Source organism: Echinops telfairi, unplaced genomic scaffold (assembly GCF_000313985.2).
Source record: "Echinops telfairi isolate 266 unplaced genomic scaffold, ASM31398v2 ScPeMD7_7457;HRSCAF=8495, whole genome shotgun sequence".
In the NCBI taxonomy this organism is placed as follows: domain Eukaryota; kingdom Metazoa; phylum Chordata; class Mammalia; order Afrosoricida; family Tenrecidae; genus Echinops; species Echinops telfairi.
This window is the reverse complement of record NW_022111357.1, coordinates 44,850,806-44,877,300: the sequence shown is the minus strand read 5'-3', so window position 1 is coordinate 44,877,300 and position 26,495 is coordinate 44,850,806. Positions and strand designations below refer to the sequence as shown.

Genomic DNA, 26,495 nt, shown 5'->3' with positions numbered 1-26,495 from the left:
TATGACAACGAATCAGGAAGACAGGAGGTCGGATGCCTTTGAATTAAGGGACGGGTGGAGGGTGTTGAATCTACCCTGACCTGGCAGTAGAAGCGACCAAGTCTGCCTTGGACGAATGTTCGCTAGAATCGAGAAGGCTGAGACTGTCTCGGGTGTCACCAGGATGTCCCTGGAGAAAGACGCCAGGCTTGGTCCAGGATCCGGCCAGCAGTGGTAAAGAGGAAACCCCCTGATGAGGGGAAGTGCACAGTGGCTGCGACAATGGGCTCAAACAGCGCCTCCCTCGTGCGGTGGCACAGGGCCAGACAGTGTTTCGTTCTGCGGCACATAGGACCTTTCGGAGTCGGAACCTAGTCCACAGTGCCAAATGACAACAGATCCTTTTTCCCCCTTTTTTAAAAAAATCATTTTTATTGGGGGCGCTTACAGCTTTTATAATAATCCATACATCAATCTGAATGGAAAGACTGTCTCATCGCTCTCTCGGTGTGCCGTTGGTGGGTTTGGATCAACCACCCTTTGGTTAAGTAGCCAAGCACGGAACCACTGGGCTCCCAGGGCCCCTTCCCAAAAGGACATAAACCATTAAAAAGAGGCCCCACAGCCTCACCCCAAGGGAGGAGAACTACCCTTCTTAGCCACGCCCCCAGGGAGCAGGCCTCCCCTGCTGGCCGTTTCCCTGAGTCTCTGCTCTCTAGAATGCCCCACAGGACAAGCCCTGAAAATGAGAAGCTCAGTATATTGCTACTCCTCATAATTCTGCCTAGTGGTGTCTAGCCTTTTTGAAAACTCCAGAGCCCATGAATGGCCTATCCTTAGTACCCCTTCTCTGAGGTCATGCTCCTTATGTGGCTGTGATCTGGATGGACAGGCCCACGAGGGCCATGGCCCCAAATGGTGCCACCCTCAAAGCCTTGATGCCACATGCTACACTCCCGGATAGTGGCCACGCCAATGGATACCCTGCCCCACAAGGGTCTTAATTTCTCAAACTTGAGACCCAGATGTCACACCCCTTTTTAGAATCCAAGCCCCATGAAGGGGCTACCCGCTACTGCCCACACCCATTGGACATGCCTCTTGGATGGTCATGCCCCTGAGAGCTTGGTGGGGGCCAAGCCTTGGGGGGACCAAGATGTCCACACCCCTTACAAAACCTTGGGCAACCAGGGGCCATCCCAGCTGTTGAGGTGGGGCCACAGCCTTTGAAGTTGCAAAATTCAGCTCCCAGTAGCCATGTCACCGCTGTAAGCACCCCAGCCGGTGAGGGCCACACCCTAAAAATGGAGAGAGGGCAAAGCCATGGCCCAGATTGTAGGCCAACCTTCCATAGGCTGCCACACACCCCTGAGAGCTGGCACTCTCTTTTACCCCTGCCCCTCACCATATATCACCTTGACAGGGGACTCAGTTGGACCCCAGCCTGAACAGTGGAGTGATAGTTTTTTGTGCTTTCTGAGGCTGGGGGCTCCCAGAGACCCCTGTCAGAGACTCAGAGATGCAGCAGTCTGGATTGTGAATAGACTTCAAGTAGAACTTTCTACTGATTCCCGGGTCTAACGCAGCCTCTTCTTCCTCCTACAGCCCACCACCCTACGCCACAACACAGAGACGCAGAGACCCCCTCATCTGGGGATGAGGGGGAGATTCTCTCAGCAGAGGGACCCCTGGCCAAAGACCTAGAGCCAGGCCTTGGGGAGGAGGTCACTCCTGACTTCCAGGAGCCCCTGGTATCCAGTGGGGAGGAAGAGCCCCTGCTCTTGACTGAGAAACAGGAGGCCCAAGAGACCCCCAGCACTGTCTCTAGGGGCCCCACTCTGGCCTGGACCACTGAGTCCTCCCTAGAAGCTGACGAGGCGTGGCTGAGCACAGTGGCCCCCTATCTCAGCAGTGAAGAGGGCTCTGTGACAGGAAATCACACAGCGGTCCCCCTGGCCAGCCCCACACCCAGGAAGAGGGGACACTTCAAAGGGCTGAACGGACGCCACTTCCAGCAGCAGGATCCTGAGCAAGGGCTGGAGATGGGGCTGGAGGCCAGTGCCCTGTCCCCAACCCCGGAGGCCACTGGGAATCAAGTGGAGCCTTCCCTGGTCACAGGAGCCACCAGGGGAGCCACCCCGGGAGCTGCGATGGCCTCCGCTGACCCTAGCCCTTGGGACATCCTGACCAATGAAGTCGATGGGCCTGGAGCCTGTGAGTTGGGCCCAGGAGACCCTCCCGGGGTCTGCGGGTGGGAAGGCGTGGCTAGGCTACTAAATGAAGCCGAAGACGGGGAGGTGGCCTCTGAATCCCTCATCCTCGGGGAGGCTCACAGGAGGACCTGCCCTCAGATCGTGATTGTTACTTTTCTGGGTGTCGTTTCAGATCCCCCTGGTGACAGAGGTTCCACGGAGCCCTGGCGGTGGCTTCCCACCACAGTCCCGCCCAGCACCCCAGGGCCCAGCAGAGCCCCTGATGGGGAGCTTCAGGAAGATGAAGGTCCCCAGGGGAAGCCAGCAGCCTCCACCCAGCCCTGGCCTACCTCCGAGACCGCTACCCTGGCTCTTGGGCTCAGCACTGACCCTCCGGATGCCTCCCCCAAAGCGACCTCGCTGGACCTCCCTATCATGGCTATGCTGCGTGCCCCCAAACTGTGGCTTCCGGGATCCCCAACACCAGTCCCCGTTGAGGACCATGGGGCCAAAGAGCAGGGGGACGTTCTAAGTGCTTCTCTACTTGTCCCCGTGCCAGAAATGGCAGCCAGCCCCCCCGGCCTCAGTGACTTGGGGGCGTCTCTGCCGCCTCCCTCATTGGGTGCCCCAAGTCAGAGCAGAGAAGCCACATCACTGATTCTCATTGGCCCCAGAGCAGGCAACTTACCAGCCCCTTCCCAGGAAGCCTCAGAACCAGGAACCAGTGCCCTCCCTAACCCTACCATCACTGTTGCCAGAGAGATTAGGGTGACCAGCCCTCCTCAGCCCCCCAGCCCCAGTCCAGGGGTTCCCATGGGTGAGAATGTGGCAGCTGCCTTCACCCTCTCTGAGAACCTCGCTAAGCCTATGGAAGCTGGAGACATCCTGGGGTCTGAGCTTGGCACCTTCGACCAGCCGGCCGCTGCACCTTCAGGGAGCCCTGAAATCTCCTTGGTGCCTGGATTACCCCCATTTGAGAGTGCAGGAAACCCAAGTTTGAAGCCTCAGGCAGCTGAGGACGGGGACAGCATAGAGGAACCCACCGATCCCACAGGGACAGGGGACCCAGTGGACGCTAGTGGACTTGGGGGATCTGGATCCCACATGGCGGAGGGAGCCGAAAGCTTGGCCCTGACCCCGCCAGTGACTGTGGATACAAGAGTGGTGACCTCACTCACATCGCTGGACCTAGAGGACAAGCTTGGCGGCCTGACCACGTCCACACTGGCCTCGCCAAGCTCCCAACCCCACCCTGAGCCGGAGAACCAGACGGAGATACTAGAGGGGTCCACTCGGATACAGGAGGCGTCCACTCCTCCATGGGAGGGCAGCCCCCCGGGGACGCCGACCGCAGCCAGCGTGGGCGAAGCAGCCTCTGTGTCCTCTGGGGAGCCTGCCGCGCCATGGGAGCCCCGTGGCACCCTGCTGCCCATCTCCCTGGGCCCCGAGGAGTCGAGTCTGGAGCTCATGGCTGGGGGCCCGGGTGTGGAAGGTCTCTGGGAGGAGGCAGCGAGCGGAGAGGAGCTGGCCCTGCCAGGGATCCCTACCAAGGGGAGCATGGAGGAAGGTGAGTCAGTCCAGTCCTTAGCGGTCAGGGCTTAAGGGTCTAGAGGAGCCAGGGCAGGGAGGTCGGGCTTTCTGGGGGACCTGGGACTTTGGAGGTGGGAGCTCATTGGAGCATAAGTATATCTGGCAGAGGGCATGGGGTTCCTGGTGGCATAGTGGGTTATACTTTGGGCTGATCACTGCAAGGTCAGCAGTTCGAACACCCACCCACCCCCAGCTATCCAAGGGAGTAGGAAAGGCTTCCTTCTGCTGTAGAGTTACAGTCTCAGAAACCTGCAGAACTGCTTCCACCCTGTCCTGTAGGGTGGGTGGGAGTCAGAATTGGCTGTGAGTTTGCTTTGGTAGAAGGGCCAGCTTGGGTAAAGGCCAGGAAGTGATGCTGTTCCGAGTCTGGAGCTCAGGAGTGGGTCCCCAAGCACTGTGTGGGACTGATGAGGTAGTTAGTAAAGAGGTTGAGTTTTAGCCTAGACTTTCCACAAGTAACCATGACAGGGTCCACTCTGAGCCCCACAGTGCTGGGCACTGTCCCTTGAAGACTCCCAGCCTTGGGGAGCCAGAGCTAGAGCCTGGGAGGGGCCCAGGAGTGAGAATGGGGATCCTGGAGGCCAGGAACCACAGTGCAAAGACTGCAGGCCTGCGAGAGTTGTGCACATGACCCCCATTTTACAGACAAGCAAATGGAGCTACAGGGAGGATCATTGCAGCCAGGGCTCGTCAGTGGCTAGAGCCCCTGTCTGGTGTCTCTTTGCTGTCAGGAGTGTCCAGAGAATGTCCCGGATGACGGTCTGCTCCCAGCTCAGTCTGCACAACTCCAGCCCTTGTTTTAGATCCTACCGTATTGAGTGGGTTGGGGGTTTTTTTTGGTCAAGTGAGCTTTTAAAGAAATGAAGCTAATTAAAAAAGCTCCTTTTCTAAGCTTCCCTGAGTGCTTTCACTCTTAACACAATTGGTTTTTAACTTGCCCCTTCATTGGAAGGCGAAACATGGCCATGATGGAAGTAATGGGGGTGGACTTCTCTCACCCTCTCTGGCTCTCCCGGGCTGGTGTCTGGTGGGTCCCTCTTTCCATCAATGGCCAGAGACTGGTGGAAGGATGCATAAGCCTAGTTGGTTTCAGTGTGTGTCTGGCGGATTCTTGGCCCTTGACAGGATCCTTCAATGTATCATTCTTGGGCTTTTCCTCCGAGTCTTTGTAGCGAAGCAGTGGCTTTTCTGGGCTAGAGGTCGCACCTGCCGGGTCTGGAGAACTAGCTCAGTTCAGCTTCACTGCCTGCCCATCCAGTAGGGGAGGCTTGCATGTAGCTATGATGGGGCACAGTTTTCAGCAGAGCTTCCAGCCAGGCTGGGACAAAAGGCGTGGACCCAGACTTCCAAACATCAGCCTATGACTCACAGCCCAGCCGGGCTTGGGGTGGGCTCGGGCAGTATTTTGTCTCTTGTGCATGGGGGACCATTCGTCAGGGGCAGCTCGATGGCACCTCACAACAGTGTGCCGCTCGCGGATCAAGCCCTGTGGAATGGTTTGACTGTGACTCCCGTTTTACAGAGGGGGAAGTTGAGGCGCAGAGTGTGTTAGCGACATTTGGGTCGCAGTCCCTAGGCTGGCACTCTGGGAATGGATGAGCAGACTCAAGGAGGGGCCAGGAAGAGGCGGGTGGTGGGGAGGCCCATCCTTGGAGGGTCCCACAAGTGGATAGAGGGGTGGAAGGAGATCAGGCCTGGAGGAGCCTAGGAAACCATGTTTTGAGCAGCCCTGTTGCCAGGGCTGGGTCTGTCCTCGCCTTTTCTGGATTCTGGCTGAGGCTGAAGCCAAGGCGGAGGGAGGCAGGCGACACTGGGGGGACACCCAGTCACCACCCACCCGCTGCTTGCAGCAGAAATGCTAATGAAGCCAAAAATAAATGCAGCGCCCGCGAGCGACTGAGTCACCGCCAGTCCGTGGGCAGGTGTCAGCAGCACGGGGCACCTGGTGGGGCTCACGTGGCCCCACAGTCCCAAAGCCTCATGCATGCGCGCACACGTGATGTGGCCACCACACAGACACACAGTCCCTCCAGCCACCACTCTAGGGACAGGCATCAGCCACCCTGCAACATTCAATCCGTTAGCAAATAATATGGGGTGGGGGCTGGGTCCCGGATCTGGTGTTGAGACCCAAACCTTTGGCTTCTGGAGACTGACATTCTAGAACTTTCTGCAATGACGGGAATGCCCTCATCTGTGCTAATGATGTAGCTACAGCCACTGGTGGCTACTGGGCACGTGGACTGTGGCTAGCGTAGCCGAAGAATTGCTTTTACCCCATGAAAAAATTAAAATAAAGATAAATAGCTGCATTTGATTTGTGTCTACCTGATAGGAGCCCTGGCGGCATAGTGGTTACAAGTTGGGTTGCTAGCTGCAAGGTCAGCAGTTCGAAACCACCAGCCGCTCCTCGGGAGAAAGACAGGGCTTTCTACTGCCATAAAGAGTTACAGTCTCAGAGACTCACAGGGAAGTTCTACCCTGTCCTGTTGGGTCACTCTGAGCGAGTCAGCATCGGCTTGATGACAGTGAGCTTGGTTTGTAGGAGGAAACAGACAAGAAATCCTAATAAATGTGTGAAGGATGTTAGACGTTCCCCAAACCCCAAGATCACGGCCATCAAGTCGATTCCTGCTCATGGCGAGCCTCCAGGCCTGAGTAGAACTGCCCCTGTGGGTTTCCAAGCTTTAACTCTTAACCGGCTCACCAAACTGAATCTTTCTCCTGGGAGATCGCTAATGGGTTGAAACTATTGCTATTGACCTTGCAGTTAACAGCCCAAAGCCTAATCCACGAGGGCTCCTTGGGTGACATGTTAGGAAAAGACGGAAACTCTATAGAGAAAAATCAAGCAGTAAGCATGTGCAAAGGCCCTGCCGCAGGAAGTAATAAGGGCGTTGGAGGGATAGTGAGGGGGTTAGTGTCGTAGAGCAGACAAGGGGGAAAGAGAGGAAGAGGAGGAAGAAGGGGGGGCGGCGGTGGTGGTGATGTCATCAGAAATTAGACAGGACCATGTGGGCTACCATGGGAGCTCTGGTGGCTTAATGGGCAAAGCTTTGGGCTACTAACTACAAGGTCAGCGGTTTGAACCCACTAGCTGCTCTGCTGGCGAAAGATGAGGCTTTCGGCTCCCATAAAGATTGACAGCCTTGGAAACCCACAGGGGTGGTTCTCCTTGGTCCTAGAGGGTCGTTAGGAGTCAGAATGGCCTCAGTGGCAGTGTGTTTGGTTTGGGGGTTTGTGCATTACAACAGGGAATGACTCCCCCCCCACCTCCCCCCTAAGCACTGGGGAGCCTTAGAGAGTTCTAGGTTCTCTATGGCTTGAGTGGTGTTCACAGACTCTGCCGTGGCAGCCATTCAAGGGAGAGACTGCCAAGGGCCAGGGCAGGAGCCAGGAGACCAGAAAAGAGGTGTCGGCTTGTTCTGGCCTCGACTCTCGTGAGGCCCAAGGCAAAACAGGCAGATTATAAGACACTGAGACTGGAGGAAGAGCCTTTAGCAGGAGCCTTGGGGTCACAGGGCCATTCTTGCCCCTTGCCCTGTATGGTTTTGAACCAGGCACTGTCCTAAGGGACCCTCCCCTCCCCTGAGCCTTGGTTTTAGGGTCTGTGCAATGTGAGGAGGTCAGCCAGACTAGATGGGGGTGCTTGCTCTTTCTCTCAGGTTCTAGGGAAGGGTCTTCTACAAGTGGGTAGCGATCACCCAGCAGCTTCTGGGCTGCTGAGGTGGGTGAAGGGACCCACCTAACTCCAGGAAAACCCAGCTAGGGGTGAAAGGGGAATCCACATTATTTGATGCCTCTTGGGTGCCCAGTCCATGCTGAGCCTCCCCCCACCCCCAACCTCCAAGAAGCCACAGGCTGGCAGGGACAGATCTGGACATGGCAGTGAGGTTAGGACTTCGAGAGAAGGCTAGGAGGTATCATCTCCCCCTTTTACAGATGAGGCAACTGGAATTCAGAGAAGTTAAATGACTTGCCCAGGGCCCCCCAGGACTTCGACCCGACTCTGCTGACTCTGCAGGTCATGCTTTTAACCAGTCTAAGCCACCATCTCTCAGCACCGTACACACGAAGATTGCCACCACCACCCTCCCTCCTGCAAAAAAAAAAAAAAAAGGGTTGAGACACTAGAATGAAGAAAGGAGCTGGCAGTTCCCACGCTCCCAAGCTGTTCACACCACACCTAGACCCTAGTGTTTATTTCTGGGCACTAGCGTGTGAGGTGTTCAGTCACCAGCTGGGGACGTCTAGCAGAAGGGTACAAGCCAAGGAGGACCATAGGCCCATGTTCTAGAAGACCTCCTAAGAGACGCTTGAGGAAGCCCTGGTCTCTTCAGTGCAAGGACAGGACTCTGCTGTAAGCAAGGCAACCCACAGGTGCTTTGGGGAGAGGTCCTGGAAGGAGTGAGCTCCCCATCACAAGGAGTATGCAAGAGAAGTTGGTGGCTGTCTGCTGAGGACCCCCACAAAGAGATGCTCAGGGACCTGTGGTCTGGCTTCTGAGAAACAACTGAGTTGCTGGTTTGACTCTCCCCCAACTCTGCCCATCTATCCCACAGAGCCCTCTGATCCGTGTGAGAACAACCCGTGCCTGCATGGGGGGACCTGTACCGCCAACGGTACCATGTACGGCTGCCGCTGTGACCAGGGCTTCGCTGGGGAGAACTGTGAGATTGGTGAGTACCCTGACCTAGGATTTGATCCTGAAGTTGTTTGACTCCAGAGCCCTGGGCTATAGGTCCCAGCAGCCATTGCCTCCAGGACTCAGCGGATCACAAAACACTAGCTTCAGATGTCCCTCTCCCCTCCTCCGCTCCTTGAATCCAGCTGAATCCGCCACAGTGAGAACCAGAACTAAACGATTCGCCACAGCGGAACTTTCGTCCTGGGGGGCCAGTGACGCTGGCGTGCTGCCTCGCGTGACTCCTGGGCAGAGATTGAAGAGGGAAAGAAAGGGATGATGTGACTCCAGCCCTCCCTCCCCATCCCGTTTCTGGGGGAGGAGGGGTGTCAGTACCACCACCAGAATTCTTGGAAGCTCATCTCAGAGCCCAACTGAGGAACCACTATTTATAGAATTGAACCGATAAATGTAAACGATCCATTTCCTCGTTGACTCTCCCTTTACAACCATGCTGCTAATTATAGTATGACGCTCATCCGGGAGCTGTTAGAATGTTGGGGGCTCTAGGTATTGATTGACTTGCCACTTACAACATCCCTCAAGAGCAGCGGTTCTCAACCTGTGGGTTGTGACCCCTTTGGGGGCCAAATGACCCTTTCGCAGGGGTTGCCCGATTCATAACAGCAGCAAAATGACAGTGATGAAGTAGCAACAAAAATCATGTTCTGGTTGGGGGTCCCCACCACATGAGGAACTGTCTGAAAGGGTCCTGGCATGAGGCAGGTTGAGAACCACTGCTCAAGAGGGGCATGTTAGTTTCACCACAATTTGGCAAAGAAGGAAACTTGAGGACCAGGCTGGGACGTGCCTGGTGTCAAGCATGCCTCAAATGCTACCTAGAAAGGGGTTGGTAGCGAAAGGGAAAGGAGCGCCACGGAGCAACTAACTCTCCATGTATGTAGTACACGGCTTTGGGACTCAGCACGAGGCTGGAACCCAGCTTCCTGTCTGTTCAAAGGCCCTCCAGCTGAGCCTTCTCTGGGCCGGTGTGCAAAAAACAAAGCCAAACGGATAACCTTTATGACGTTGGCGTCAAGCGGAACGTTCTGCAGGGCTAACATTCTAGCCCTCATCTGGCCCCCTGGCATCTTCTCTCATTAATGTCCCTCCAGGTGAATTATGTCAGGCTCTACCCCTTGGCAAACAGAGCCGTCGGGCCATCTGGGTAGACCAAGGCCTCCTACCCAGGATGCATGGTCTGATCACGGCCCCTCTTCCACCTGATTCCCAGGGGGGATTAGAGCTGGACAGGGGTGGGGGGTGGGGGGGAGATGCTGACTCCTGACCTGGCCCTTTCTCCCTCCAGACATCGACGACTGCGCCTGCAGCCCCTGCGCGAACGGAGGCACCTGCATTGACGAGGTCAACGGCTTTGGCTGCCTGTGCCTCCCCAGCTACGGGGGCAGCTTCTGTGAGAAAGGTGAGTCTCCCCCAAGGAGGAGACTGCAGTAGCCCCAGGAGTGGGGTTGGATGCCGGCCCACAGACTTCCCCCAAGGCTCCTTGTCCCCGCCTCAGGCTGTGAGCCAGACAGGAGGGAAGGTTCACCGAACCCAGAGCTAACCGACTTGAAGCGCACAGGTCAGGGGCCATCAGCGCATCTGCAGCGAGGAGCAACTGCCACCCACTCTATCTTGCTGCAGAGATTTTCTGAAGACCCTGCACCCAGCAGTAGGGACACCCTAACCCTCCTCCCCTCCTCCCTGGCCACCACTAGCCCGCTTCTGTCTGCCTGGGTCCCTGCTCTGAATCTTTCCACATCAGATACTATTCATTGTGTGGCTTGAGGGGTCTGGCTCCTTTCACTCGGGGTCCTGTTTTATTTTTTTCTTTTCTCTTTTTTTAACCAGTGTTATTGGCACTTCGTCCACTTACCAATTTAATAGTTCAGCCATATCAAAAAAAGTTGCACAATCTTTACCACAATCAATTTGAGAACATTTTCTTTCCCCCCCATACTCATTGTTGGTTTGTTTTTTTACTCATTGTTATTCATGTTTTTTTTTTCCATTTTGGCAAAATTACACACAAGGAAACATTCACCACTTCAACACCTGATACATGTATCATTTAATGTCATTGATTAGACTTCCCCTTGCACAACCTTTATTATCCTCTCCAAATCGCCGCCCCCCCCCCCCTGTTAAAATGTAGCATTGACTGGTACTTTGTTCCTGCTCTGGGGTGAATACTATTCCATCCATTCTCCTGCTGAGGAACAGCTGGGTGGTTTCCGCCCTTGCGGTTCCTGTGGACGGTGCTGCAATGAGGGCTCATGTCCAGGGGTCTGAGTCCTTGGGCTGCATGCATTCAGGCTCGGGCTCAGGAGTGGAATTGCTGGGTCACACAGTTAATTCTGTGTTTGATGGTTTGAGGAATCACCGGGCAGTTTGCTACAGTGCCTGGTGCTTTTTACAGCACGCCCTCCAGCCGTGGGTGAGGCCTGCTTCTCCAGGATCCCCCACAAACCCTTGTTGGTTTCCGCCGTTAATATTGAGGGAACTCCTCTACGACATGAATTGTCACAGTAGCCACACAGTGGATTCAAACGCCCTACTGATCATAAGGATAGTGCAGGAGCGGGCAAGGTTTCGTCCTGTAGACGGACCATCCCTGTGAGCCAGTGCTGACTCCACCGTGGCAGCTAACAACAGCATGATGATGATGATGATGATGATGGCCATCCCAGTGAGTGGGAAGTATACTTCATCCTGGTTTGGGTTTGCATCTCCCTGGAGACTGAGGGGAGAAGCCTTGGTGGTTACAAATGGGCCTGCCAACCACAAGATCAGCAGTTCCAAACCACCAGTTGCTCCGAGGGAGAAAGCTCCTCCACCCTGCTCATGTCAAAATGTACAGTCTTGGAAACTCACCTCGGGCAGTTCCCCCCTGCCCCCTAGGGTCAGTGCGTGTTGACATTGACACAGTGGCGGTGAGTTTGGTTCGGTTATTGGTGACTGATCATGCGAGCACCTTGCTGGGAACCTGTTGGCCATTTGTGCATCTTCTTTAGAGAACTAGTTCTCGAAGCTCTTTGCCAAAAAAGAAATGTAAGGCCTTACTGAGACTGTTTCCTGGGGCTCCAGGAAATGGGGTTCCTCGGGCATCACAGAGGGGGGGGGGCCAGTTTGGTTTGAAAGATCAGAGAAAGAACTGTCAACATTGGGGCCAGAAGGAATGGGCGCACGTTGAATCTCCCCAACAGCAAAGAGCAGAAGTCCATAAGGGAAAGTGGCAGTAAAAGGCTGGGGAGTCCTCAGGAGATAGTGGGTGAGGCTCAGGAGATAGAGGGGTGATCTAGCCCCACACGATCTGGTCTGACTGCATTGCGTGGTCATGGCGGTCCCCTCCCTCTCTACCCCCCCTCCAGACACGGAAGGCTGTGACCGAGGCTGGCACAAGTTCCAGGGCTTCTGCTACCGCTACTTTGCCCATCGGCGGGCATGGGAGGACGCGGAGAGGGACTGCCGCCGCCGAGCCGGCCACCTGACCAGCATCCACTCCCCTGAGGAGCACAGCTTCATCAACAGTAGGGGCTTTCATCAGTCCGGTGGGCAGGGGCGGCACCCACGGCCCTTTACCGGGATCCCCTAGGGGACCCAAAGACACCAAACTGTAGTCATGAGTCCAAGCACCTGTCCACTTATTCATTCACACCTCTGTTTATTCACGTATGCATTCATCGTTGACTGGCTGGGGGCCTGCTACATGCCAGGCCCTGGGGACACCGACTTGTCCTTAAGGAATGATTTCGGGTGGAAGGTAGAGACCGCCTAGCCACGATCTGATTACAGAAATGTGTGGTGTAGGGTTAACTCAGCCTCAATGTCCCACCACATCGAAAACAGGGCACAGGGATAGAGAGGGGGGTTGAGGAACATCTTTGCTGACGGGGCTCCGCCCAGACCCCGAGAGAGAGCAGTGTCCCAGTCAGGCCATGCAGCCTCTATTGATTTACTCCCGATCCTTCTGCTGAGGCACATCCTCCTGTTCATGCAGGCGGCCCCACCCTGTCCCTGTTCCTTCCCTCAGTTGTCCGCTCCCGATTCCCTTGTCAGTGTCTCCTCCGTGCCATCAGATGCAATCCTCACTCACTCATCGCACGCCGACCCCCAGCAGCCACTGGCCTGGGGGCTCCCAGGCCCCTCACCTCTCATTTCTACAAGGAGAGGAAGTATTCCTTCCTCGGCCCATGTGTTGAATCCACAAATCTTGGCAGGGTTGGGACCTTGGTTCCAGCCCTCGGTGACGCACCTCTCCACAGGTGGGAGGGCGGACAGTCCTCACCTGCATGGACAGGGTAGAAGGGAGGACACAGTAGCCAGTTTACCCCCAAGGCTAGAGAAGGGTCTTAGGGGCTCTCCTTTAGCCCACCTCATCCACACCATCTCAAAGGCTGAAGGAGGAGCTTGGGGTTCCCAGTCCTCCTGACCTTCCCACGCCGCCTCCAGCCCACTCTTGAAGCTAGGGGAAAGGACCCCCCACTTCATCCCTGCCCCTCCCTCACCTTTGTCCAGGCCTCCCGCCCCCTCAGGCCCACAGTCTCGGAGAGGAGCCAGGGTCCTAAGTCTTCATACCACCCCCCACCCACCCACAGGCTTTGGACATGAAAACACGTGGATTGGCCTGAACGACAGGATCGTGGAGAGGGACTTCCAGTGGACGGACAACTCGGGGCTGGTGAGGGGCTGAAGCCTTGGCTGGGGGGTCCTTGCCTGTAGGCTGCAGACGAGGAGGACACCATCCAGAATGGAGGGATCTAGTCTGAGCCATCTGGGCCTCCATTTACCCTCCTGGGCAAAACAACTAGAGGTGGACCTCAAAGGTCGTGCCGTTTCTGTGAGGCTCGGGTGGCTGAGGGGACGCAGAAATGCCCTCATCTTGTTTTAGCCCTGAGGTCCCCAGCCCCATAGCCAGCCCCAACCTTCTCAGTTGCTGAGACCACAAACCTAGGACTCCCTCCCCGGCTGTGGTCACACACACACACACACACACACACACACACACACACACACACGTGTGACCACCATTCCTGCTTCCTTGGACCCCGCGCGTGACTCCTCATTGGCCTCTTGTCTCCTGCTGGCCGGCAGGATCCTTCCCTGCCTCTTCGGACTCTTCATTGCCTCAAGATTAAAGCCCACCTCCTCGTCTTGACCACATGACCTGACCCCGGCCCACTCGCCAGCCACACCCCAACTTGAATTGAGCCCCATGCGCCCCCTTTGGGTTCCTCAGAAAGACTCAGCCCTGCCTCTGCTCCTTTGCACGCGCCGTCCCCTTGGCTTGGACTTCTGTGCCCTGCCTGTGTCCTCAAGTCACCCGTGACCACCTCAGAGAAGCCCTCCTGGCCTTCCTCCAGGCCTCAGCCACCTTTAGTCCATGGGCCAGGCACATACCAAGTGCCCCACTACTTAGCTAACAGTGACCTGTGTGGGAAAGGGCTGTTGGGATTGGTGGGGAGATCAGGCAGGGAGGCAGGAGGACCAGTGAGGAGGGCCATATATACCCCCAGCCAGAGGAAGGGTGGCTTGGACTGCAGCGGATTGGATCATATGGCTCAGACAGCAGTGGCGTGGAGCACCGTGGCTCAGACAGCAGTGGCGTGGAGCACAGTGGCTCAGACTGTGTGGTAGGCAAAACGGTGCCCACTTTAGAGATGGAAACGCTGAGTTCTTGAGGATGTCAGTGGGCCGGCCAGGGGTTCCCAAAGCAGCAGGGCCAGGACTAGGTCCCCTGAGCACCATTAACCCTCCCACCCCCATTCCTGCAGCAATATGAGAACTGGAGGGAGAACCAGCCGGATAATTTCTTCGCGGGCGGGGAGGACTGTGTGGTGATGGTGGCACATGAGAGCGGGCGCTGGAACGACGTGCCCTGCAACTACAACCTCCCCTACGTCTGTAAGAAAGGCACAGGTACATCCCCCTGCCCGTCCGGGCACCTGCCCTTTCCTCTCCACACCCAAGCTCACTGCCTTTTGTGTGAGTGTCAGAGAGGGCCCAGCAGAGTGGGGATGACACGACCTCTGGGTGTACCTCTGCCACCTGCCTTTACTTGTGCCTTCTCCCACGTTTGACCTCTGTCCACCTGACTGGCAAGAAACGGCACCACGATGTTACTGACAATGAGTGTCGATGTGTTGACTGATAAGCCGCAGGGGCTTCTTTCTCTCCCCCTAACCGGCCAGCACAGCCCCTTTGCCTGCCTTTCCACCAGGTGGTTGGTGTTCTTTGTTCTTGACCTGGACAAGCTCTTAAGACAAAATCACTGGTACACAAGCTCGGCTTCACCTCTTGGGCTTTCTTATTCAGCCGGGCTTCCCTTTCCTTGCAGCACGCATTACTTTTCTTCTTTGGGGGGCATGGGCTCGGCTGCTGACCGAAAAGTTGAAGGTTCTGAGTCCACCCAGAGGTATCCAGCAAGAAAGGCCTGGTGATCTACTTCCCCCAAACTCAGCCCTGAAAACCCACCTTTCCTGGAGTTCACTTGATAGCAGCTGTTTGTCTCCCTCCTCGGACGGCCATTCCCGTCCCGTCCTGTGGCTGGCACCTGTGGTTCTGGTCCCTGGAGCTCCTCTGTGGGTGGAGGAGCCAGGTCCAGTCACTGCTTGGCCTCTGAGGTCAAGGCCGGACGAGAGAAGACCTGCTGGGTATGTCATTCCCATTGGAACAAGGACGTAGCTGAGCCCCTTACAGGGCCCCGGCCCTGACGGGATGCCCCTCTGTCCCCAGTGCTGTGTGGCCCCCCTCCAGTAGTAGAGAACGCCTCACTCGTCGGCGCTCACAAGGCCAAGTACAATGTCCACGCCACTGTCCGCTACCAGTGCGATGAAGGGTTTGCCCAACACCACGTGGCTACCATCCGGTGCCGGGGCAACGGCAAGTGGGATAGGCCCCAGATCGTCTGCACCAAACGTAAGTGCCCCGCCGCCCGCCCCCCAGAGGCTCCCAACATGATTTCCAGCCACTTACACACAGCTGCTATCGAGTTGACCCCCAACTCCTTTCACCCCCCGTGCACAATGGGAGGCAACTCTGGCTGGTCCTGCGCCATCCGCACAATCAGTGTGGATCTGATCGCTGGTCCATAGGGCTGTCACTGGCTGATGTTCAGAAGTAGATCCCCAGCCTTTTCTTCCTGGTCCGCCGTAGCCCACTGAAACCTTAGCTCAGCATCACAGCAGCACACAAGGCTCCACTGACAGCTGGGTGGTGGCCGCACACGAGGGACCTGGGCCGGGAACCGATCCCATACACAGCTCTGTGTAGTTGGGGGGTGGAGACATCTCGTGAGTCCACGCCTGGATCTGGTAGTGCAGCCTGGCATATGGGTGAGAACAGAACCGGCCGGCCTGGCCTTTCTTCCACGGTCCATCCCCATCTCTCCACGTTTTGTCCTGCCCTTGCCCCCCCCACCCCTACAGCCAGACGGGCCCATCGGATGCGGCGCCACCACCACCACCACCAGCACCACCACCAGCATCGCCACCACAAACCGCACAAGGAGCGCAGAAAACACAAGAAACACCCCGCCGAGGACTGGGAGAAGGAAGAAGGGAATTTCTGCTGAGAAGCCCGGCAGACGACGGCACAACCACGCTCCCATACCTCCTCTGGAGCCTTCCCCTGGGGAGACAGAGCCCTGGGAGAAACAAGAGGGTCCTGAGGCCCCTGGCCCCCCACCCCGCCCATTATCCTGTGTAAAAACTCCTCAGCCCCTCCTCCTTACATACACAAGGTCCTCTTGGCAGGCATAGCCGTATGTCTGAACAGTCAGTCCCCAGTCTGCACTCTGGGAGCATCTCCCAGGAGAGAGAAGCACAATCCGAATATGCTGTTTTTGCTCCGGTCAAGGCCCATGGCCAGGTGTCAAAATAAGGCTTTGATGAGGGTACAGGAGAGTATGGTGGAAATCACAAGAAGGCATTTGCTCCCCCACCCAAGAGATTCCGACTCAGTAAACAATCTTAACCCAGGAGGGAGGCTTTATTCAAGGTCCCTGGCTTGGACGTGGAAGGCTAAACAGAAGCACACCGCTAGAATGGACCGCTGTGCTTCCTCCACCCCGGACTTGGACCAAAGTTCAGGGTTTGGTCTTGGTGGATAAACACAGGGTGCCAGCGCCACTTACTGAATTTTAGGCATTTTTTTTTAGAACACCATCCCTCCGTGCCCGCCGAATTCGGGACCAGAAAACCAGAGCAATATCTAGGCAACGGAGGGGAAGTGTGTGGCTCAGCCTTCCCGGCTCGTCCAGTGCTGAGATGCGGTGGTTCTGCCTGTGTGGGAGCCACCCACACAGGTGAGAGGATGTTTGGGGCTTGAGGTACCCTGATTTCTTCCCCCTCCATCTCTCAGGGAGACAAAGAACCTCTTTCCTGGACCAAGGAGGTGCCAAGCTTCCTAGCCCAGTCCCCGTATCCATCTCTCAAGCTGTAGCAGTGGTGCCTCTGCCCTGGGCCCAGCTCCCACCTCCATCCCAACCTTTCACCCAGCCATTAACTGGCTGCCTAGAAATGCTTAAACTTGAAGTAGAGTCACCTGCCTGTGTCATATTGTAGAGAGGTACACAGTATCCAAACTGAATGCACACACACACACACGTGCTCTTCTCTCTAAGTTTTTATTTTTTAAGTCAGAAAGAACTCTCCTTACATTCCTGTCCATGGCTTCTCCCTGCCATAGGCCGGGATCCTGCTCCCTCATCGATTTCAAGAAAGCCCCATGGTTTTTCCTTCATGCCCTTTGCCCTCTCTCCATTGAGGCACATTTGTGCTGAGAGCCACAGTGGGAGTATGGCCCTCAGAAGAGAGAAAAATAAGCCCAGGCATGAGCTTCGAAGGGCTCCGTAGAGAAATGGCTGTGTTGGCTGAGCTTGTATCCCTCCTGAGAAAGACTAATCCTAGCTGACAACTATGAGTCGGCGGCTGCAACAGACTTAACCCGTGACGATGGACTTCACTCTAAGTCACGTTAACAGACTGCTGACTTAAGAGCCGTTGTCCTCCCCACTTGATACATGAAGAGATGGGGGCCCCTGTCAGACTCTCTACATCAGGCAAGGGATTGGAACGTGATTTCACTTCCACGCACCAAGGCCCACTGAGAAGATGATTGAGAGACGTGGCCTGGACCCTCCTCTGTGACCAAGGTCTTCCCTGCTACAGACATGCCCACCATCTGGTTGCAGTTTCAAAACTACAGGGATGTGGCATTTGTCTTCTCACATTGTTAATACTTCTTGGTTTAAAAATATAGCTAATAATAACAATAACAGCACATCTTTGATCATCCATGTCACAAGAGACTTTTTCTTTGTTGGAGGGAATTGGGATGCAGTTTTTGTTGGGGGGGTGGGGAGGCTCGGTTCACGCTTCCTGCCTTTTGCCCCTTCCTCTCCTGCCCCCCAGTTTCCCTTGCCCTGCTCCCCTACCACTCCATAATGGGAGGGTGCTCTAGTCTTTTCAATAGTGGGTGGTCATCTTTTGATCTTTCACTTAGGGACTCGTGGGTGTTTTGCGTGTGCCGTGTGTGTGGCATGCGTGTGAGTGTGCGTGAGTGTATGTGAATAGCCTTGGGTTCTGCTGGTTTTGCTGTGAGCTGCAGTGTTCGGTGGTTCTGTGGTATCTGGCACTGTGGACATTAATGTACTTCTTGGACATTTTAATAAAATTTTTTAACAGTTCAACTTGCCTGTCTCCTCCAGGCATCTTCCTTCCTTACGGAGCAAGGATGTAGCAAGCAGCTCCGTGAGCCATACGTTGTGCTGGGGACATCATGGTACATGGGAGAGACATGGCCCTGAGGGTGGTCAAGGGCGGACTCCTCACGGAGGGGCTGGTGGGCAACCACGGCTGGAGGAGCAGGGCTAACTAGACAAGGAGGGAAGAGAGGATGGGTTTTAGGCAGAAGGGAAAGAAGCCATTAGGGAGCTGGATGGCTCATTTGAGAAAATAGCAAGGAGCCTCTGTGGCTGGAGTAGAGGGAGTGAGGGAGCATAGGGATAGGAGAGGTCAGACTCAGGGGATAGACCACTCAGGCCATTCAGGCTATTGTGAGGAGTTTGGGTTCTATTCTGAATGGAATAATGGCAAAAGAAAGCCAAACCATACCCTCAGCAAGGTCAAAGGTAAACGCCAAGCTTTTTGGTCACCATTGTTCGAGGCAAAGACAAAGGATCGGTTGCCTTACTATATAAAAAGCTCCCACAGATCAGTAAGAGAAGGGTTCATCATTCAGGAACTGGATTCAGGAACCATGCAAGTTCATCGATAGGAAATACAGATGGCTCTTATACTAAACATATGCTCCACAAAACAAGACGCATCTTTAAAAGCACATCAAGTTAAACTGGGGAATAGAAACAAAAGGGGGTAAACAAATCCAGCTTAAGTGACCTGGCATAATCAATGATGAAGAGATGCCTGCACTGAAAATGGCTTAACATTCACTCCACAACTACTCCTAAGATCAAAGTGGGTGGGACGTGTGTGTGGCGGGGAGGAGCTACTCAACTTCACATAGGCTAAGAATGGAAAGTAGCAACCATGTTCAAGTCAGTGCTTTTTATTGATCTGTTTGACAAAAGAAAGAAAGTGACAAGGTACTGTGCTGGGGAGGATGTGGGGAAATATTAGTGCTGGGGATGTAAGTCGACTCACCTCTAGGAGGGACTTAATTTGGAGATCAGGCTCAAATATAGCAACAGTTGTGAGGATGGTACCAGACTGGGCAGTGTGTTAGTTCTATAATCGTCAATTTGAGGAGATTAAGACTGAAGGGGTGGAGTCTAGCCCGTCAGTCAGGTGATAGGCAATGAGGCCTCTGTGTCAGCATGGCCTTCCCCTGAGCCTTCCCCTGAGGATTCTGGGAATTCCTGGATTTCTTCCTTCGAGGCGGGAGAGACTCTCTCTGCTCAGTCCCCAAGACACGTGGAACTATGCCAGTGCCTTGAGCTGGGGAAGCCACATGGAGACCCCCACCAGTGCTGAGATGCTGTCAACGCCGCTGGATCCACAAGACTTCCCACCCACTGGCCTGTGATCATCCTGTATTTGACATCATTGCATGTGTTTCATGAGTCTGAAGGACTTTCTCGATTGGTTTTTGGATCTATGGGCTAATATCGGACTGAGGGACTTGATCTGGACTGGGCTGTGATGTTTTCTCGATATTCAACGGCTCTTGTATAGAAAGCTCTTTCTTATACACGTATGAGTGTCTATGAATTTGTTTCTCGGGTCCACCCAGGCTGACACAGGCAGTGTTTCTGATATACTCGGGACAGGGTTGCTTTGAGTCGGCCCCAACTCATGAGGTCACAGTGACTGCCCGGCCTGGCCCTATCACCGTGATTACTTGGGATTGGACCGTTGTGACCCATGTTGCTGCTGTTCCAGCCGGTTTTGACTCACAGTGACCCTCTGCACAACAGAATGAAACACTGCCTGTTTGAGCCCATGGCTGCAGCCATGGTGTCAGTCCATCTTGTGGAGGGTCTCCTCTTTTTCGCCGCCCCTCCACTGTACCATGTCCTTCTCCAGGGACTGGTCTCTCTGGAGAACACGTCCAAAGTCTGTGAGAGGAAGTCTAGCCGTGCTTGCCTCTAATTCGCACCCTGGCTGTACGTCTTTCAAAACATCTGTTTGTTCTTCTGGCCGGCTGTGACACTTTCAAACTTCTTCACCCACGCCATCATTCAAATGCATCCCTTCTTCCGTGGCCTCCTTTCCTCCATGTCCCACTTTCACATGCATAGGAGACGATTGGAAATACCATGGCTTGGGTCAGGCACACCTTGGTCCTCAAAGGGATCTCCTTGCTCTTTTGCCTAGGCTTTCCAATGGCTAACTGTTGGAAGGAGGGTTGACAGGCCTTTTTCTCTCTAGTCTATCTCAGACTGGAAGCTCCGCTGACACTTGTGAAGCATCACAGCAGTGCGCAAACCTCCGTAGACGATGGTAGGGGCTGCCCATGAGGTGCATTGACTGGGGAGCAAACCTGGGTCTCCCACCTGGCACCATCACGGCAGCACCACCATGTCCTCAGGGGCTGTTGTAACCAAGTTGTAAAAGCCAGTTGAGCAGCTTATAAGAACAGAAAGGCGCTGACTGGCTCACTGTTTTTGAGGCTTGGAAATCAGGCTGCAGGCTGTCATTCCTTCTGGAAGCTCTGAAGGAGGCGGCTCTAGTTTGTGTCTCTTTCCCAGTTGGCTCTGGCACTCCTTGCCCTAAACCTGCACCTGCCCTCCTTCATCACATGGCCCTCTCCCCTCTGTCTCTTCAGTTGGTAGGACACCACTCTTAGTGGAGTAGGACCCACCCTACACCAATCTCTCCTTATGCGAACTGATAACATCTTGCAAACACCCTATTTTCAAACCAGGTCTTGAGGTTAGGACTCCAATATAACCTTTTTGGGCGATACATTCAGCCCATAACCCTTCCCATCCCCCTACTTGGAGATCTGGAAGTAACCTAACCACAGAAACTGGACTGCCACCTGCCTCAGAGGAGGGTTGGAGTCTCTGGAAGTCATAGCGCATGCACGTGGTGCTGAAGAAGGATGTTATGTGATCATCCCTCTTCTGCAAACAAAGGGAATGATCACACCCTTTGCTCTCCTAGCTTCGTATCCCAGAAACGTCCTGATGCTCCTCTGCCCAGACCTACCCTCGACTCCAGGGGAAATGCACAACCTCATGGCCTTCCTTGCTTATTCTTGTAACTGGATCACCACGCTTTTCTCTCTGGTTCTCCTTAGTCGGGGAGTGCACGGAAGCCTGCTCAGTGGCATAGCAACAGATGAATCTCCACTGACGGATGGGTGTCTGAAAGGTTCCAACTGGAACCCAGGCCTCCTGAGTAGAGGGTGAGAATTCTCCTGGTGAAACGACAATACTTCCCTACTGCTTTCCTGATGTCTTAAATGCCCAAGTTCCTCACACACACGTCCCACTTACTTGCTCTGTGCCTGGAGGCTTGTGGACTTGGGGCTGAGAAAGGGCAGCCACTGAGGGGAGGAGGGTCTCTAGGGAGAGAGCAGAGGGCAGGATAGGGGAGAGGAGAGGACAGAGCAGTGGGGAGGGGAAGGGGGCTCAGAATGAAGAGACATGCTCCACAGCCACACCAAGCCACCACCAAACACACCACAAGGCATCTGGTCCACCAACGTGCATTTATTAAAAGGGTGGCTCCCTTTTCTCATTCATCAAAGAAACCAAGGTTTATTGAGCCCACACCGTATGCCTTGCGCTCACAAGACCTCAAACTGGAGCCACAGTGCAGAAGAGATGAGGCGCAGAGAGGCGTTGTCACGTGGTCACACGGTGAGCAAGAGGAGGAATTGAACCCAAGTCCACCTGGTTCCCAAAGCCAGGTGGTTTCCCAGAGATGGGTGTGACACAAAGGATGGCTTCCCAGAAGGATCCCAGTATGACTCCTGGAGAGACCAGAGAACTGGGTCCCCCTCGGGCTGGGTGGTCTCCCTGGAAGTCTCCCCCAAAGGTGGTTCTCAGAATGGAGAGTGCAGCTGGGGCCTGCTCACATTGTCCAGATCACCCTTTAGATCCTGGAACTGGAGCAGAAGTTCAGGTTCAGGGAGATCCCATCCCCCCTGTGGAGTCTAAAGAGGAATATGGAGTTCAGTTCAGTGGGAGGGAACAGGGGCTCTTCTTGCATAACTCAGTGGGGGCGGGGGGAGCTGGACTCGCCTGTTTAGCTTCAGCTGTACCATGGCGATGCCCGTCTGGCAGGTGTTGTGAGGAACAGAGTGGTGGGTGTCTCATGCACAGCTGCTGTCTGGCAGGTAGTTAACGTGCAGAAAGAAGGTGGCCAGTAACCCCTGGGCCCAGTGCTGTCTGCAGAAGCTGCCTGGGATGGGGCACACCTGAGGGATACCTAGATTGAGGGTCAGTCTGCAGGTGGGAAATACCCCTGGCACTTAGCCCCTCCGTGGAGAAGTTCCTGAGCAGTCAGGCGACTGTCCTGAGGAACATGTTGACAGCCTTCAGGATTCCAGTTTGGTGGGACAGGGCCCTGTCTCCCAGGAAAGCCTAGGGGAACAGGTCTTTGTTACCTCACACATCAGAGTTTGGTGTCATGGCAACAGTGAGTGGGTCCAAGTCACCTGGGGAGGAACTTGGGGGGGGTGTGAGGTGCTGGAGTTGAGTTTGGGGGAAGGGCACCCTGTTTCCATGGTTATAATGAGGGATCAACATTCTGGGTCACACTGGGGGCAGCTAGGGGAGTAAGGCCACCGAGCCTGTTAAGGATAGCTGGAAGTACAGCTATGGGTCTAGAGGGAGGGAAGGGGGAGGTGGGATAGGTGTGGTATCCATGGTTACAGTGGGGAGGAGGTACTATCTCCATGGGTGTGAGCCATGCAGCAATGGGGGGAGTGTCTCTCAAGGTGACAGGTAGAGGCTGTGCTAGTCTCCTTGGTGACAGTGGGAAGTGGGGTGGCTGGTCCCCATAGCAACAGTAACAGGCCTAATGAGTCCTGTGGCCCCAAGGGTGGAGGTGATCTCTTTGGTGACAGCCCGGAAAGGGGGTGCCAGCTTCCAGGTGGGGCAGATTTGTTCCCCCTCAAGGGAGACACCTAAGAAAAGGGGTGGCTGGCGGTCCCAAGTGCCAGCTGGGGACCGACATTACAATCTGTCTTCATCAGGGCAGTCTCCTGGGAACGGGTGAGGTAACCTGGAGACACAGCCTGTTCCTCCTGAGTCTTCAGGAGCTTGGAGGAGATGAGACCCAATCCAGCTCACTGGCGGGCAGAGGGCGTGGCTACCTGGGTACCCTCAGGTTTCCATTTTCTCTCCAGATGGGAGCAATGCCTTGTTCAGTGCCCAGATGGTCCCGGGGTCCAGCCTCCAGGTGACTGTGGGGCCGGCCTGTTTGCAGGTGATCTCAGGAGGCCGAGCCAGCCTTCAGGAGAAGTGGTCTCTCCTGTTCCTCTCCAGGATTCCTCGGGGGGCGTGGCCCATCTCTCCTGGAGAAAGTCGGGAATAGGGATGTGGGGGGGGGGTATCAAGTGTTTAGGGGACTTCAAGGGGTACAGTCAGTCTCCAGGGGACCTCAGGAGGCATATTCGGTCACCAGGGACTTTCAGGGGGCAGAGTGAGTCTCCAAGAACTGCAGGTGGCATGGGTAGCTTCCTGGAGATCCAAGACGCTGGCCAGCCTCCAGGCGCCCCAGTTGCCCCGCCTGCCGGACCTAGACGCGCAGCGGGGTCCAGGCAGCAGGGTCTCGAGCTCCTCCGGCCCAGCCGCCGCCGCCCGCCCAGCCCCAGCCCCAGCCGCCAGGCGCAGGGTCTGGCGCGCCAGGCGCGCGGTAACAGTAGACGCCGAAGAGGCGGCGCGCTGCATCTGGGAAGCCCATGCTGCGCACGCCAGGCCGGCGGCCCCCGCAGCGCGCACGCGGGTTCACGATAGGGTAGCGCGCGCTCCCGTCGGCCAGCCAGCCGGCCGTGCAGCGGTCCAGCAACTGCATCTTCCAGGCGGCGAACAGCTGCCCCACCTTGGCAACGGCCGCGCCTCGAGCCGCACACGCCCGCGCCGCCTCCTTGAAGGGCACGGGCCGCAAGGGCTTCAGGAAGAACACGCGCCCTGCGGGGGGCGGAGAGGCGATCAGGGTTGAGCCTAGAATCCTGGAGCCAGGACCCTTTGTAGCAGGCGATCTCACCCTCGGGGACTAAGGACTCCTACATCCATCTGTATCCCGGGCCCCTGACCTCAGCATCCACAGCTTCGGGGGTTAGGACTTACACACCTACAGGGGACCTGACTTCAACCAGGGCAGTTTCAGTGTCCAGCAGCTTTCGACTGCCGGGCAATGGTGCTCTTGAAGTCGGGTCGGCTGAGGGCGGGGCCTTGCATTCGGAGGGGGCGGGGCCTGGGCATGCCTAGGCGGTGCCTCCTTTTAGGACCTACGCACCCGGGAGATTGGAGGTGAAACAGAAGGCATCATATCGCTCCTCGGCGTTATGGCGGTAGCCGTAGTTGCGCACGCCACCGGAGATGCTGCCACTGGCTCCGGGACTCGTGGCCCCACCGCAGGGCTCCCGGGGCTGGCTCACCGGGTACTGCACGGAACCGTCGCGGAGCCAGCCCGCATTGCACCAGTCCAGGCCTTCGCGCCAGGCTGCGTGCAGCTGCTCCGCCGAGGCCAGAATGCCATCCTGCTCGGCGCACGCACGCTGAGCCTCAACGAAGGTCAATTTGTAGCGGCCCCCACGGGGGTGGTAGGGGAAGACCACGCCTGGGGGAGATGGAAGGGGGTCAGCCTGGCTCCCAGCTGCCCATACCGGCCTCACCACGGAGGAGCCCGACGCACAGAGAGGCCCTGCGATTCTCCATCCTTGGGTCTGGCCCCAGACCTGGCCACACCTTGCCCCAGCTCACATTCCCCCTGGCTCCCTTTCTTAGGTTTGGGATTCTCTTAACCTAACCATTTAATAGACTTAATAATGTCCACCCTTTCCCACTGTTGGAGGCGTTTGCTAATGCTGGTCTATCTAATAGTCCTGTTGTTGAACTACTCAACCTTCAAAACCCAGTTCTCACAACCCATCTCTAGTAGAATCTACTCATATACGTTTTTCTCTGTGTTCCTCCAGCCTTGGATCTTTCCTTCTGGTCCAGCCTTGACCCCACGGAGCTCGAGTGTGGACTCCCCCAGAGTAGAAAATCCAGGAAGGCTGGCCCTGGGTGAAAACCCCTTTGGTCCCCAGCATCACCAGAGGCTCCTTGGTTTCCTCGCTTTCCACTTGGTCTTCCCTTCTTATGACCCTGGGCTGTGATCCTCCTCAGAGTCACAATCAACTCAGCTCACTCCAGCTCTGGCTGTCTTGTGTTTGAGAGGCAACGCTTGGGTTTGAGATGGATTTTCTCAGCAGAGAGAAGACCTTGAGCCTTGACAGCACAGGGTTTGAATCCCAATTCCACCATTCTTTAGCAAGCTAAAGAATGCTCTCAGCCAATCCCCCATCTATTGGACATCTCCCCCCAAATGAACAAAAATAAAATCTTAAAAGCTCTTCAACATGTACCTAGCACACAGAACACACGGGTAAAGGAGAGTTTCTGTTGCTCAGGAACCTGATGGCGCTGTGGGTGAGGCGCTGGGCTGCTCACCTCAAGGTTGGCAGGTCAAACCTACCAGCTGGCTCCACAGGACAGAGGTGAAGCTATCTGCTCCCCTCAAGATTTACAACCTTAGAAATCCCATAGTAGTACGAGCCTGAATCAACTGGATGGCAGTGGGTTTATCTGTTTGTTTTTGTTTTTATTCCCTCTCTCTTCCTCTTTCTGCTGCAGTTGCTGCTATTGTTCACTACTTAACAAAGTCAGGTTGCATTAGACCCTTCTAAGGTGGATTGTAATAAAAGCAAACCAAGTGAGAAGGATCCCACCTACCTCCAGAGTCAACCAATCAGACCATCCCCTTTCCCATCCACAGTGATTGGCTCACACACAGACATGTGATTCAAGGTGGGCCAATGAGGAACAACTCTGAGATCTTAGCTGGAGCTCTGAGGAAAGTAATTTCTGCGGTGGGAATGAGGGCACTGAACTAGTGTTTGGTTCCTGCCTGATGAGAATCCCCCCACCCCACCCCCGCCTCCAGGAATCCTGACATGATGTGAGCACCTGGAGTTTACTGTGCCTGAAGCCTACCCTACCCCAAGCTTTGTCCCCCTTGGTACTATTGACATTTTGGATGAGATCATCTTTAGGTGGAGGGCATTCGGGCCTTAATTCACTAAATGCCAGTAGCAAAGCCCCTCCCCTCAAGTGTAACAGCTGAAAACATCTCTAGGTCTTGCCAGTGTCCCCCTGGGGATCAAATTGCCCTAGTGGAGAACCAGTGTCTTACTCTGGCAAAGCCTCTGTATTCCTTTATGGGCTGGTTACCTTCCAGGTCCAGCTTGACCATGCCGGTGTCATCCTCCAGCTCATTGGTGACCTCGCACTCATAGCGTCCGTAGTCCTGCAGCGTAACGTTGCGGAGGACAAGCGAGGCATCCCCAGGCCCGTCACCCTGCAGCTC

The 26,495-nt window shown here is 55.5% G+C and overlaps 2 protein-coding genes across 2 annotated transcripts in view; one reads left to right on the top strand and one right to left on the bottom strand.

Moving 5' to 3' along the window:
* NCAN (neurocan) overlaps nucleotides 1-17,045 on the top strand; it is a 27,421-nt gene extending 10,376 nt beyond the window's left edge. The window contains exons 6-14 of the mRNA XM_045299144.1: nucleotides 1,585-2,193; nucleotides 2,365-3,738; nucleotides 8,324-8,440; nucleotides 9,755-9,868; nucleotides 11,817-11,975; nucleotides 13,044-13,126; nucleotides 14,220-14,364; nucleotides 15,181-15,363; nucleotides 15,873-17,045. Coding sequence (XP_045155079.1) covers nucleotides 1,585-2,193; nucleotides 2,365-3,738; nucleotides 8,324-8,440; nucleotides 9,755-9,868; nucleotides 11,817-11,975; nucleotides 13,044-13,126; nucleotides 14,220-14,364; nucleotides 15,181-15,363; nucleotides 15,873-16,018 — 2,930 coding nt within the window. The 3' untranslated portion in view covers nucleotides 16,019-17,045. The remainder of the gene's footprint in view (nucleotides 1-1,584; nucleotides 2,194-2,364; nucleotides 3,739-8,323; nucleotides 8,441-9,754; nucleotides 9,869-11,816; nucleotides 11,976-13,043; nucleotides 13,127-14,219; nucleotides 14,365-15,180; nucleotides 15,364-15,872) is intronic.
* A 4,560-nt stretch (nucleotides 17,046-21,605) lies between these two features.
* The window catches only part of HAPLN4 (hyaluronan and proteoglycan link protein 4), a 10,264-nt gene continuing 5,374 nt past the window's right edge, over nucleotides 21,606-26,495 (bottom strand). Inside the window, exons 5-7 of the mRNA XM_045299241.1 lie at nucleotides 26,360-26,492; nucleotides 24,381-24,704; nucleotides 21,606-24,052 (exon numbers count right to left, since the gene is read on the bottom strand). Coding sequence (XP_045155176.1) covers nucleotides 23,661-24,052; nucleotides 24,381-24,704; nucleotides 26,360-26,492 — 849 coding nt within the window. The 3' untranslated portion in view covers nucleotides 21,606-23,660. The remainder of the gene's footprint in view (nucleotides 24,053-24,380; nucleotides 24,705-26,359; nucleotides 26,493-26,495) is intronic.